The 14,977-nt window shown below is 44.6% G+C and overlaps 1 protein-coding gene across 1 annotated transcript; it reads right to left on the bottom strand.

Annotated features, from left to right (window-relative positions):
* Positions 1 to 316: 316 nt before the first annotated feature.
* LOC110482523 (V-type proton ATPase subunit S1-like protein) lies at positions 317 to 14,809 on the bottom strand. Its single transcript, XM_021551840.4, has 7 exons — positions 14,625 to 14,809; positions 9,293 to 9,333; positions 8,415 to 8,476; positions 6,775 to 7,013; positions 3,951 to 4,001; positions 2,527 to 2,770; positions 317 to 952 (listed from the first exon to the last, which is right to left on the bottom strand). Exons 1-7 carry the CDS (start codon positions 14,714 to 14,716, stop codon positions 650 to 652), a joined length of 1,032 nt encoding a protein of 343 aa, XP_021407515.3. The 5' UTR covers positions 14,717 to 14,809; the 3' UTR covers positions 317 to 649.
* Between the last annotated feature and the right edge of the window lie 168 nt (positions 14,810 to 14,977).

The following is a 14,977-nucleotide window of genomic DNA, read 5'->3' as shown; positions in this document are numbered from 1 at the left end:
GTGAGCAGATGTCTGGTGTTTTCCCACCAGATCCTCGGGATAAACCTCCAGCTTAGACACAGGAAAGCACCAGGATGCTGCTGCCCTGCAGCCACTATCTCATCTGTGCAGTGGATAAAAACACACCTTAAGTGGCCCTGGAGATTCCAGAGTAGAAAAAGGAGTTTATAGGGACAGAAAGGAAGGGGTGTGACGTGGGAAATAAAAGGAAAACACGTCCTGAGAAAGAAACTGATGTGCTTTTTCAGGACACAGAAAATATAAAATGGGAGGGGGGGAATCTTGCCTTCTGAAAGAATAAGCAAAGAGTTTGCTATGGGGTTTTTTTCAGCCTTTATTTAATTTCAAAGTGTCATTACAGATTCTCTCTTCAAGACTTGGTAAGCTGGATGAAGACCTATGCAATTTGGCTTTTTGCTACAGGAATTAAAGTCCCACAACATGAATATCTCTAACTCATAATGGACTTTTTTTTTTTCTCACCTTCTATCCCAAGGCATCTTTGAGACGATTACCAGTGAATGACTGGCTAAACAATCTGTCACCTACTTTTCCTTTCATCAGGTGGTTAAAAAAAAAAAATATGCACAGACTACATACAACAGTGCCAGCAGAAGAAAACACCTCTTGTTTCTCTGAGAACACGCTGCTAAATATAGATTTTACCAAACTGTTGGTTCCTGAGTTCATAGGACTCGTTTCCACTGTTTCTCAGTGGCTCCTTCTCATCTCCCATGTCACTGTCCTTCATCTGTGCAAAATAGGCAGGAGAAGATTTGCACTCGTAGTGCCTCTCGAGGGATTTCAGGTGGATGAGCATGTGCAGAGCATAGGCCAGGACCAGCAGCAGAACCAGGGACATCACCAGCCCCATCAGGATTGCTGGGGAGAAGAAGGATGCACAGTCTCTGGCATAGGCAAAGCGTCCTTCTTGGACGTTAAAACCTTGAATCTGCAGAGAGAACAAGAGGGGTCGTGTCAAATAAAGTACTGTGTATTTCATTAATTTGCCCCTGATGGCAGTAAGAATTTCTGATTTAACACCTGCACAAATCTGTGGCTCCCACTGGAGTGAATGCTCAGATTTTATCCAGGTCAGTCTTCTGAAAGTGCCAGCTCTTCTAATCCCCTCCACTCTGCTGCCCAAAGGATTTGCAGCTGTTTCAAACAGAACCTTCCACGCTCACTCTTGGTGGCTCAGCAATATTTAATTTCAAGCATGGTACCTTTCATGTTAGCTGTGCATCTCCAGCACCACTTGCTGAGAGTCTCCAGAGCTTTTGCTTCAGACTGCACAAACTGCAACATGACAAACCAGGAAATATTCTCAGGTGCCTGCCCTAGGACAAGATTTTTCTCACCAGTTCCACATGGGTGGCATGTGGCAGCAAACCAGCTAAACTAGAGGAAGCTACACCTAGCTATGGAAAACAACAAGTTTTATTTGTATCTTCAGTGCTAACATGGATATTAGCACTCTGGCACTCAGGGAATTGACTGTCTGCTTCACTTTCACACAGTGACAAATTTTTTTCCATTCCTTTTTCAGCTCCTCATGCCCTCTGACTTGGGTATCTAAATTCAAGACACTCCAGTCCTGCCATCTTAGGCTCCCTCATTGTCAAACGCAGAAGAATTGGCACTTTCAGAAGATTATTAATCTCATCCTAAAATAAGGACTTAAGATGGGTCAGGGGAATTACCCAGTGGCTTTAGAGGCAGGCTGGGGTGACTATAATCAGGGCACAAGGTTAAAATTCCTGGGCATCAAAGTGAAGTGAGATGAATCCCATGCTTGGACGTGTGGTGCGGTTATTGGTGCTGAGTGTGAGCGCTCAGCTCAAAACGATGCAATGACAAGAAATCAAATTCACTCACCAATAGAGGGAACACAAGCAGAAAGACTACAAAAAAACAGCCTTTAATTTCCTTGGACAGGAAAAGTCTTAGTTTCTGTTTTGTGCTCCATGTGATGCCTTAGGATTTTGGCTTCTATAATTTACATGTATTTGCAATCCTGCAGTTCTTCAGTGTATAACTCTGAATTTCATATCCAGTGCCAGCTGCTGCTGTCCTATTTTGGGCAGACACAGCAATTCCTCTCCAGGCCTGGCAATCAAGGACACCTCACTGCCTCAGGGCCCAGAAATGAAAATAAAAGTGACTTATGGGGAGAAACTTGGGGTAAATGCCTTCATTAGCTGAAGCTGTAATTGTTAGATTAACCCCCAATATGCAAATGGACCAAACTTATAAAAGTGTGAAAACCCGTGACATGCGTCTCATTTTTGGGTGCAGCCCCTGGGAGGGGGGGCTTTGCCTGCCCAAAATGTACCTGAAAGCCCTTCAATAAATATAACTGTTTTTTATTCTCTTAACTTTGCCTGGCCTCTGTTTTTAGGTGGCCCCAAAAAACATCACAGGTGAGGCGCGCCTGGGAGGTGACAGCCCTTCCCCGGCACAGACAAGCAAAACCTCCCCTCCACCTATCCATGGGATCCATCTGTCTGGAAGCCAGGGCATCACCTGGAAGCCGATGAAGGTGATGTCCCAGAGCTGGGAGAGGTCTCTGTCAGAGCTGGGGACCAGCAGGGCGTCGTATCTCTGCAGGCTGCTGACGTGCTGGCAGCGGAAGGAGCGGGTGGCGGGCGCGCGGATGCCCGTGGCGTTGAACGTGGCCTGCACCGAGTGGTTGTAGAGCAGCTGCAGCCTGTGCAGGCTGAACCAGCTCTGCACAGACAGCTGGTAGGAGCTGGTGGTCAGCAAGAGCCTGGGGATGCCGTGTTGGAGCAGAGGGGGGTAAGAAAATCAGTCAGCGGGTTGAAAATGTTAAATTCGCGCGTTGGCGACGACTGCGCGAGTCGGCGTTGTCAGCGTTCAGGAACACACATCATCATGGGATGTGATTATCTGCAGGTGCTTTAATTGAGAGCTCTGGAATCAGGGGTACAGACCCAAATCTGACTCCAACATGGCTTTAGAGCTGAACATATTTTATATTCTATCATTACATAACTCACATATTAATTATTAAACTTATATTGTTCTATTGTATACACTGACATGAGTTTCTCGTGATCTTTCTTAGGTCACTGACCAGTTTCTCATGATTATTCTTATGATTAAACAGTAATTATATTTAATTACTAAACAATCATCACATCTAACAATTATATCAATTATCATGTACTAGCTACATGGTGCAGCTCTAGCAAGTACGAGTTCTGCATGTGCTTAGGGTGTTTATTTTTCCAGGGCCTACTAAGTTTATTTTTCCTTTTAACCCTTAATCCCCATGATTTTAAAACCCTTTTACTATCAGCGTGAGCAGAGCTGCCCAGGGAGTGTCCCTGTCTGGAGCCATCCCAGCCCCAGTTCCGTGCCACTGCTCCACTGGGCAGGGGAATTGCACCAGATCCTCTCCAGAGCTCCCTGCCAGCCCCAAATACCCTGGGATTCTGTGGTGTGAGGTTGTTTGCTGTGGAAGCTGGAGCAGTCTGTTTTCTCCCACAAAGCAATGAGAACATGAGGGGATTTTGCCTAATTACTTGGGAAAATACGAATGCAACACTGGTATTGTACCTGCACCCAGCGTATGGGAAGTCACTTATCAAGAAATGCTGCTCTCTGCCATCACCCAGAAGCAAATATAAAGTAGGTCACAGTCTGATGCCCAGACCACAGTGAATTACCAAGATTCAGCTAAAATCTCAGATGTGGGACAATTCTACACAATTTTTTCCATGATTAGGAAATCCAGCATAGAAGAAAAAATGCCTCAGTAAAACAAGTCAGGTGATAGACATGCTGAATGCAGGTGTTTCAGTTACACAGGAGTTTCTCTCACATTATTTTTGCTTAAACAAATTCTCTTTAATTCCCCAAGTAACTGCATAAAAACGTATGTTACCATGTTATTATCTGGTAAGGATTTTATAATATAAACTTACCTGATAACAAGTCCCTTTAGATTGCCAATGTCACCAAACTTCAGGGAAAGCCTAGGTCAAAAAGCAAGTAACATCAGGCTAGGGAAAAAAAAATCAGAGATCTTCAGAGGAAAAAGTACTACAAAAGATTAAGCTCAGTTATACATGGAATTTTTTGCTCAGTCTACCCGTAAAGTCAGTGGGGGAAAAAAACCGAAAGGATTAAATCTTCCTCCAGTGAAATATACTGATTCACCTCTTAATTGGAATGAGGCCCAGAGTATGTGGAAAGAATAGAAATCCACGTTGAACTTCCAACACAGCTCAATCCCACTGCTTCCCACCTTAGCTGACAGTGGATGTCTGTTCTCCTCCTCCAGCCAGGACATCTCAGTCAAGCATCACCCCTGCCTGTCATCAGAAAGTGTAAACAGACACCTTGTCCTCATCTCTTTAAATATCAGAGCATGAAAGAAAGCAGAGGTGAGAGCCCAGATTTCCACATTCCTTCCTTCCAGCCTCACAGATGCCCTGGCAGCTCTGCAGTGCTCACCTGCAGAAGCCTTGGGCACCTGAGGTTCAGCAGAGTCAAAGGCCCCACCAGATTAATTAATGCAATACATTATTAGGCTGAATATATTCTCCTCGCTTAAAAGTAATGTTTTACCTTTTAAAACCTGCATGGAGATTCTCACTGTTCAAGTAAGGCAAAAAAAAGAAAACGTAGTGGAAGCGTGCAGGTTCTGAAAGGCCTCCACAATAAAAGCTGAAGAATACTTGAGAAAAAAAAACAACAAAAAAAGAACAATATTTTAAAACAAACAAACAAAAAAAATCAAAATAAAAAAACAGCCAGCCACACCATTTCATAGGTGATCTAGAGCTCTTGGGTAACACTGGTCCCCTAAAACAGGACATTGAATCCAGTCCATCCCTTGCTTTATTAAAAAGGAAAGTCAGAGATAACTGATGATTGGACAGAGGCAAATGTGCCATTCAAATAAAAAAACAATAATGCAGCTTGGATTATTATATCTGACACCTTTCTCTGTGGTTTGAAACCCTTAATTTTGCCTGAGTTTATTTCCTGTTAGGTTTAAATATTTACTAATCAGACTAAGATTATTTTCAAATTTCAAGTAGGCCAGAAGAGAGGGATGAATGTTTGTTATCACTCTTTTATTTTTAACATAAGTTAGTTTCATTCTCTACCTCTGCTTGTCAAAAGAGTGCTGGGTAAATTCACATGCTAATGATGTAATATTCAAACTGCCTTGTTGAATATTGTGATGCTGGGCTCTTTTCCAATTTCACTTTTAGCTTTTTGGTAACCTCACCAAAATGTCTGTGCACCTTGTGCTGTACAATCACAAAGAGGTAACACCTACTTTTCAGTGAAAGCACATTTAGATATACAGGCAAAATGTTGTACAGGAGATAAATGAAACTGCTGCATTTGGTAATGTTATTTTTATTTCTGCATGTGTCATTACAGATTTAAACTCCCTTTATGGGGTAGAATCAGTGCTGATGTTCAATTAGGATTTTTGGGCCTCCCAAATATACACCTGCACCCTGTACAGCACTGCTGGTGATGCCTTAGGATTTTAGCTTTTATAATTTTCATGTATTTGCAATCCTGCAGTTCTTTAGTGTATAACTCTGAATTTCATATCCAGGGCCAGCTGCTGCTGTCCCATTTTGGGCAGACACAGCAATTCCTCTCCAGGCCTGGCAATCAAGGACACCTCACTGCCCCAGGGCCCAGAAATGAAAATAAAAGTGACTTATGGGGAGAAACTTGGGGTAAATGCCTTCATTAGCTGAAGCTGTAATTGTTAAATCAACCCCCAATGTGCAAATGGGCCAAACTTATAAAAGTGTGAAAACCCGTGGTTCATTTTGGGTGCAGCCCTTGGGGGGGGTTTTGCCTGCCCAAAATGTACCTGAAAGTCCTTCAATAAATATAACCACTTTTAATTCCCTTTATTTTGTCTGGCCTCTGTTTTTAGGGAGCCCAGAAAAGGCATCACAGGCACCCGCCCATGAAGGGAAAATTAGTAATGCACAGCACCCAAGCCCCACATTCAGCACTGCATCCCCTCTGCAACCCCACGAGCAGCTGTGTAAAACAGCTGGAGGTAAAACAGACCCAGAACTTCAGCCCCAGGGGCACTGAGAGCAAGGCTGGCTGCCCCCAGGAGGGACTACAGCCCTGCAGCAAATGAATATTGGTGTCCACAACAGGTTGGGCTTAAAGTACAAAACCCCTGCTGCCTGCAGGGCAGGACATCGTCACAAAAAACCTGGGCTTCTGCAAGGGATGCTCTCCTGATGCCTTGGAGTGGCTGCCTGGAACAGAGGCTGGACAAGATTAAGAGAATAAAATCAGGTATTTATTAAAGCCCTTCAAAAGGTGCATCTTGGACACTCAGAAGCCTCCCAGAAGCTGCACCCAAGGTGAACAATGGTCACAAGTTTTTCACACATTATAAGTTTGGTGCATTTGCATTTGCATTTAGGGGTTAATCATCCAATTCCAACTCCAGGTAATGAAGCTATTAACCCCCAGTTTGCTCCCCCCAGTTCACTTCTCTTTATACTTTTGGTGCTGAGGCTGTAGTATGTCCTTGAATTTCAGGCTCAGAGGGATTGCTTTGCCTGTCCAAAATGTGAAGAAAGCAGCTATGACTATGGATTTTCAAGTTACACCCTAAAGCAGTACAGGATTTGAAAACCATAAAAGCTGAAACCTCTCTAAAGGCTCCACTGGCAGAATTCCCTCTGGAATTCCCAGCGGGGTGGTGTGGCCCCAGTTCCCCCAGCAGAGCAGAATCCCCCTTACATGGCGCTGTCCTCGCTGCAGTTGGAGTCCCCAACATCCACGGTGGCGTGGGCTCCAAACGTCCTCTCTGTCAAATCCAGCTGGGGGTGGTTCTCCAGCTGGATCAGGATCCTCTTGGCCCAGAAGAGGATGCAGGGTGTGCCATCCATGGTGACGTTCAGGGGGCTGTGGGCGAGCCCAGGGTGGCTCCAGGGTGCTCCTTCCCACTGCCCTTCCCTGCTCCAGTTGTAGCTGGCAGCCTGGGGAACCCCACAAAGAGATTTCTGTCAGAAGATGTGGCTGTAGGAGTTGCCAGAATACCTGAGGCTGAGGAAGCAGAGGGACACCAGGCTGTTTTCCCTTCCCACCGCGGGGAGGGCACCTCTCGGGATGCAGAAAGTGCCCCCATCAGCTGAAGAGTTTCTAGAGGGCCTCTAAGAATGGGTTCAGCCCACTGGAAAGGACTCAGGTTGTGCCAAGGACACGGCCCCACCATGCTGGAAGCACACTGGGCAGCTGTGCAGGTGACAGAGATGTCTGAGTTTACACCTACCTGCAGGCAGCGTGGCTCTACATCAGGGAAATACTGCTGCAGGATGGGATGGATCAAGTAGGGATCCCTGCTTTTACAAAATCAGGACTAAAACCCTGATTCCATGTCCTCTGCAGACATCGGAAAACTCCTATCCCTTATAATCCAAATTTCATAGCAAAAAGACAATTTGAGTCAGGGCTCTGAAAGAACTAAAGAACTTAACTGCCATTCTCAAATTTCACACTCAGATTTCCAGTCACCACCTCTGTCCTATCCAAATAGGACAACACACACAATATCTGCATGACTGTTTCTACCATGTCATATGATTGCAAGTTCACATTAAAACAGGAAAGGTTTTCTGAGTCTCAGCCATAAACAGCATCTTAGCACACTCCAGAAGGGACACAGTTAAGCCCCAAAGTTTTTCCTTGGCTTAAAGAGAGATTTTTGTGTGTGTTTGTGCTATTTAAATTAGCAAATCATAACTCTCAGCTCAGACCCTGAAAGATCCCTTTTGATACTGGACCTTACATATGGCACAAGGATGTTTTAGGATTAAAATTAATAAGCACTGACAGCAACAAACTGAAAGCAAGGCAAGATCATGGTCAGGAAATGTGCTGAGTGGCTGGGAGTGCATTTATAAAAATGGCAAGGCTGTCTCCTCAGAAGTCCATATGAGAGAGATTTATTCAACATGTTACTAACATTGGAATGCATCACTTTTGGTAAGCTTATTTTGGAAAGGAAGCCTCTTATGCTCAGTTTTTTGACAGGACTTCTCAGGTAAAAAAACTCCCACTAAAAATCTGAAGTTTTGCTTCAGCTCTTCCTTCAGTACCAGCTGACAGGAGAACAAGACTGGTCAGAGCAGTGAAATCCCATTGTACAGGAGGTGGATGTGAGGATTCTGTCCCAAACCCATGGTGTCACTGCACTCCTCAGAAAAACAGAGAATATTTGTACAAGTGCTGAGGCAGAACTGTACCACAATGTTCTGCATGCTTCTGTTGGCTGTTTCTTGTAAACAAAGTAAATCCAATTTAATTCAGCAATGTAATTAAATTGAAAGACCTAAATGTGGTGTGAAAAGACTTCACAGATCCAGTCCTCCAGGCATTACCTGTGCAATTGCCCCTTGATTGACATTAAACCTTGGCTCCACATGACCACTGTTGTGCTGACCTGCAAATGAATGTTATTTCATTATCAGCATACTATAAACATCCATTTATAAACACATTTATAAAAACACACATCTATAAAATGTTGCACGTTCTTCTGCAAACAGTAATTATCTCTGCACAAAATGTGTGTGTCAGAATTACTGCTTTTGCCTTGGAAAATACTTGACTTGCAGGAAATACTGCCTTCACTGCATGTATTTTCTAATTTACCTTTCCTGTTTACCTAAGTTCCTTTTGTTGTCATTGGACACCTTGTCACCCTCACTGGGAGGAAACCCAGTGGCCCAAAATTATAGGGTTCAGTCTATATCTGTATTTATTCATCTCAAACACATTAAAAGTTGCTTTTTTCTTCACGCGGTGAATCCATCAAAGGGTAAGTGCCTGGCAAAAGTGTGATAACTGTGCCAGAGACAGGAAGCTGTGACAAATGCCCTGACATCCCAACTCCTCCTTGCCAGGAGAGTGAAGTTTCACAAGCACAGATCATTTCACGGGTGCTCTCACAGCTCTATCCTTCAAGCACTTAACTCTGTTTTCACTTGGTTAAAAAAAGGTGAAGGCTTTTTCCTTCCACATTCTCACTGCATCTTGGAGTTGGACAATAAATTATTATTTTAACTCGGAGTTGGACAGTAAATTATTATTTTAACAGGCAAATCCTTTAAAGGGTATTTTTGAAGAGGCTTATGCTTTAACCACACATGTGACAGAAGAGTCCTCCAACATCTGGGACTTAGAATAATTAGAATAATCTTCTACAGCCACACTGACAGAACCAGCATCCAGGGACGCAGCCCATTGAAAGCCTTACCAGTTCTATGGAGAGAATCTTGATCTGAAAATTCATGTGAACTAGGAGAGACAAGAGAAATATTTATTTATGTGAATTCAAAGTCTGCAGCGAGTTCAGTGGGCAGAGTTCCTGCTGCTGCTTCACTCCACAAAACATTCCAAAGGCAACTCAGGTCCTTGGCTGGTGAACAGAGAACAGGGCAAAATATCCCAAAGCTGCTGTAGCTTAGCTGAAAATGTCTCATTTTCAGCGATGACTCAGCTGGACCAGCCCTGACAGGCACTCCCATGTCCTCACCACGCTGTCCCATCCCATGGGATGGCAGTTTTGGGTTGGGAACAGGGCCAGTTCCAGTGCACAAGCAGGGGAATCAAGGAGAGCCCAGGCCACCCTGCCAAGGGAGGATCAGAAGCAACACGTTGGATTTAGAGCAAAAGCTGGGCTTGGCATGCCTTGGGCACAGATTTACACCATGTGAAGATGCTCCTGGGTGGTTCCAGGCAATAACAAATCCCATGGGAGTCACTGCAAGGTGAGGCACATCTCAAGTGACAACTACCAGGCTCATGCATTTTTCAGCACTTGATTTTCTTCTTAGGCATAAGTCTTCAGCTGCTGTCAGCCAAATCAGCTTTCCAGAGCTGGAGGCTCAAGCCCAGTGGATTCACAAAACACCAACAAACACCTAAAGATCAAAGTCCAAGAAACCAGGAAATACACTTCCATCTCCTTCCCTTGCCCCATTTATCACCACCTTTCCCAACCACCACAGCAGGAAAGATTTGTGGAAATATGTACACCGAGTCTGGCATATAAACATTAGGAATTAGAGCAGATCTCAGTGTTCATGTTGGAATTGCAAAGCCAGGGCTTGGCTCTCCTGGGGACAGCAGAGTGAACCCTCCTCTGGTGGGGTCTGGGCAGGGGGATCTGTGTGACCCACTGGCACACCCAGAAGGAGTGATCCCACCCTAATTTCCATCACAGCATCCTCAAGGGCAGATAAATGGGCCAACCTAAAGCCCACCCTGCTTGCTGCCAGGCTGAAAGAACTTTGCAGAGATCTTTCATTCAGAAAAGCTCAGCTCTGCTCAACGTTCATCTGGCAGTGTTATTTACATATGGGGAGGCCAACTTTGTCCTCAGTGGCTGCTCTGAAGCCCCAGTGGCTTCAAGAAGCACTTTCAGAGTGGGTCTTCTTTCTCCCAGTGCTTTTTGGGTGCCAGGGTTAGTGCTAGCCTGGGGTCTTCAGGGGGCTTGAGGCTGCTCAAGCAAACAGAGATGGGTAAAATATTCAGATTTTTAACACCCAGGTAACAAAAGGTGTGGCTACAATGGTCCAAAACTTGTTCCCTTGCTTAAACAATACCCTCTCTCAGGTTGTTTTACACTTAGGAACATGGGTCTTGTAATTTGATGCAGCTTTTTTCATCTTTTCCAGCCTTTCTTCATGACAGATCGTGCCTTCAGGCTGAAAAAAGTAATCTGGGGGCATTTTTTTTGTGATGATAGCTACAAAATCAGGGCACGCCAAAAAGACATGAACCTACACTATTTAGTTATACCAACTTTAGTTATACTTAGTTGCAGCTATATATATATATCAAGTTATGCTTAGTTATACTTTTAGCTCCTCTCCATATGCATAATTAAACACTATATGCATATATGCATAATTAAGCACTCACAGCCATTAACTCCATCTTGGAAATCACCACACTGTGGTAACTGACCTAAAACATTGGGGTTGGAAGAAGAATGGAGTAAAACTGTGCAATTCACTCCATTCCCTGACAGGTTTTTATGCTGTGTATGGAAGAGGAAAGTTTAATTCTGTTTTTGTGACTGCCCATTAAGAAAAATGAATCCTCCACACCCCGTGTAGGCACAGCCACTCTGGGAGAGATGTCACATCTCTGCTTTCAGCATGAAGGCACTCAGACAGGGATGGATGCGCACAGCTGGTGAAATATTCATGTTTTCATGAGGAATGCAGAGCAGAGAGTGACCTGGGAGACACCACAGCACCACGACCACGCTCAGCCCAGTGCCAGGCGTGGGAGGGAGCTGCCTCCAGCCTGTGGGAACCCAGCACACCCCTCTGGCTGCCCTGGCTGGCTCCAGACCCTGGCATGAAGTCAAAAACACCTGTGGCTTCGATTTTTTAAGTGGAAAAAGCTGCCAGCTCTGTATGAGGAATTACAAGCCACAAGGGTTTGAGTAGGATGATATTTGAATTAATATATGGTGGAAAAGTAGAATTATGGGATTTTTAGAATGGGGTTTGAAGGGACAAGATGGAGGGATTGGGGCATGTCCTCACCTTCTTCTCCCTCTTCTTGCCCTCCATGTCTTGGTGTGATGGTGACACTTTTCTGTTGGTTTAAGGCACAGACACACTGTCCAACATGAATGATAGATATTGGCACGTTATTGTAAACATGGCACAGGCGGTTTTAAGTATGAAATGTAAATGCTGCCCAAGAGTGTAGACAGAATGCCATGGCTGAGCTGCTGGACAGAGCTCAGCAGGGCAGAGAGAGAATGTTCTAGATAAGGAAGAACAAACAACCTTGAGAAAAGCCAATCCTACTCATTTCTGACTCCTTCTTTGGCCGCGTGGATTGGGAAACGAGGACTTTTACACTCTTGGAGTCATCCCAACACACAGAGACATACAGACTCTGAGACCAGCCAGGCCCTCCTGCTAATTACGCTGTTAATTAGCAGCGCAGAAGGCATGCAGTGCCAGCAGGAAGGGAAATCCATCACCCCGTGCCAATGTCACCGTGGCACAGCCGGGCAGCCGCTGGCGCACGGGGACGATCCCGTCCCGCTGTCCCGGATGATCCCATCCTGCTGTCCCGGTTTTGGGGCAGGCACGGGTGGATGTGGATGTCACCAGCTCTTCCAACATGCCTCTGACACTCAGCCCTGAGGTGTGATCCCTGCCAGGACCACCCCACTGCCAAAACAGCAGCTTTTCCACCCAAAAGGCCAGCTGGGGAATCCACAGGCAGCAGAGCCCTGTTGTCCTCAGCTGGAGCATGTCCCATGGAAATGAAAGTATTGAAAGTGAGGAAATGGAAAATATCTACAGACCAAAAAATATGTATCCCCTTTTGATTATAAAAATGGTAATTGCATGTATAACAAAAAAGAAACCAGCCAGCACTGGAGCATTCTCCACAGCAAATAACTTCTAGCATGCTGAGTTAGAGACTTTTTTATCAGCCCTTCTTACTCTGAAATTTCAAATTATTTTGATCACAAATGGTGTATGTTTTGATGAGCCATATTTTCCCCTACCCACTGGTAAACAGCTCTCCCAGATGCACCCAGGCACGTATGTTGTATGTTGAATTTATCACACCAAGCATGTTAAGAACCCACATGAAATTGGATTAGCCCTAATACAAAGCACTGGAATGACTAATCACTATGTAAAATCCAATTAAATAAGATTATAAGTATAAAGAAGTGTAAATTTCCTCTTACCAGATGACATTATCCATCTATATAAGACAACCATTCTTGTTTGTCTGCAGAAGTTGATAAATAACTCCAGCTCTTGAGGACTTCCATGTAAACAGCATTTTCTCCACTCAAATAACCACATGAATAATCCTGGCACTCAGCAGGGATTGAGTGTGGAGGCCACAGGCAGTTCTCATGCCTTGTCCACACTTCTACTCTCCATATCACTGCTCTGATAAACTGCACAGATGGGAAAATGCACTCCACATCTACAGAAACAGCATTTCTCTGTTTCCCTTACTGCAGGGTCATCTCCCTAAGACTGATAATCTCCAGCTGCAGAATTCCTCACTGGCTGCTGAACTGGTTATAGCTAATTTATGAGACATCCAATTGGAAAATAACATGTGACCTCTGAAATGCACTAAAAATAAAATTATGAAAGGTGAGGAGCACTGGGGGCAATGCACTGCTTGTAGTCCTAAGGACACTCAACATAAGGAATTTCAGTGACATTATTAATGTTATAAACGCATAAATTTGGAGAGACCAGCTTCAAGGAAAGAGCTGCCTCCTAAGAAACATCCTGACAAAAAACATCACTAACTTTTACGTGCCTCTGTGTAAGTTCTATCAATAAGAAACATCTACAAACCTCCCAGTTTTTCTGGTTTTTTAATGCGTGATTTGACACAGGGAGACAGATTTCCATAAATATTTGACAAAGCACTGATTTCTGGGGCTGATTTGCAATTTAATGGATGTCCAACAAGGTCTGGATCAGAGCAAGATGACAATCAAGCTTCCATTTTTAACACAAAAAAGAGAATCTGAGCTCATAAAACTTCGAGCAGATTAACACTGTGCAGGCAAAAATCCCACTCCAAATGAGACAAAATTCCCATTTGATTCACTGGCATCAAGATCATGACTTCATCTGTTAATACTTATTTAATAAAGTATTTATTTGATAAAGTTAATTTATTTAATAAAGTTCAGGTAATGCTCCACTCCTTGTTATCTGTCAGATTTTGATCTGATTGAAAGACAAAGAGGTGAAATTTTACTAAGAAGAGCAGTAAGAAATCTGAGAACTGGCAGAGGAGAATAGCAAGTAAGCTATTTAATGAAAACATATTGTAGTATTTATCAGTAACTGGCTACCAGATCACTTAATACAAGCTTAAGCAAATCACCACATGTCCTTCTTGCTTCAAATGCACAGATTTTACTGACAGCTGCGACCTTCAGCAGCATGTTTGTTCTGTGGTTTTGTGTCTGTTTTTGGTGAATTTGGGCATTATTCAACTCGTACAGGTCAGGCTGTTTTCACTTTCTTAATGCTTGGCTCTACAAAGCCCCCTCTTCCCCCTGCTATGATCTGGGCTCATTGTATTTCAGTAAAGAGTGAAACAGCACTATTAATAACTATTAATAATAACCCCAAATCTCCAGTAATTTTTAAAGTTTAATACTCACTTGCAATATTGAATTCACGCTTCAAATATTCCACACAAGCACAATATTTTTGTGCCTGTGGTTTGTTTTTTTTTTGAAGTAGTTTTCACATCCTTGCTGTTATATTATTTATAAATCCCTTTTCCCAGGGAAAGTCAGCATGGGAGTCAATGAAACAAAATGAAACTTAGGGCGGACGGACAGAAAACATCCGATTTTAAACAACGCTCGCAAAATTGCTTTGAAGTTACATCTCTCGCGCACCGCCTGCTTCAGGATAATTAATTTCTGCGTTAGCCCCGGGTGTTTTCAAACATGGAAAGGAAACCATACCACGTCCTCGCATCCTGAAGCGAAACCTGCGCTCGCCCGGGTACCGACCTGTTCCCCGCCGGCTTTTCTCTCGGGTACCGACCTGTTCCCCCCGGGGTTTTCCTTCTCCTCGGAGCCGCCGAGCCCGGCAGAGCCCAGCAGCAGCAGCAGCCGCAGGGCAGCGCTCCGGTCCATGGGCAGCCGAGCAGCGCTCCGCGCCCCGAGCAGCCCGGCTGCGCATCAGCGCCCGGGGCGGGGCGGCTGCGGGCGGAGCGCCCGCTCCATCCCCTGATCCAGCCCTGCTCCATCCACGGCTCCATCCCCTGATCCATCCCTGCTCCATCCACGGCTCCATCCCCTGATCCATCCCTGCTCCATCCCCGGCTCCATCCCCTGATCGATCCCTGCTCCATCCACGGCTCCATCCCCTGATCCATCCCTGCTCCATCCACGGCT

Source organism: Lonchura striata, chromosome Z (assembly GCF_050655825.1).
Source record: "Lonchura striata isolate lonStrDom1 chromosome Z, ASM5065582v1, whole genome shotgun sequence".
In the NCBI taxonomy this organism is placed as follows: domain Eukaryota; kingdom Metazoa; phylum Chordata; class Aves; order Passeriformes; family Estrildidae; genus Lonchura; species Lonchura striata.
This window is presented reverse-complemented; position numbering and strand designations above follow the sequence as displayed.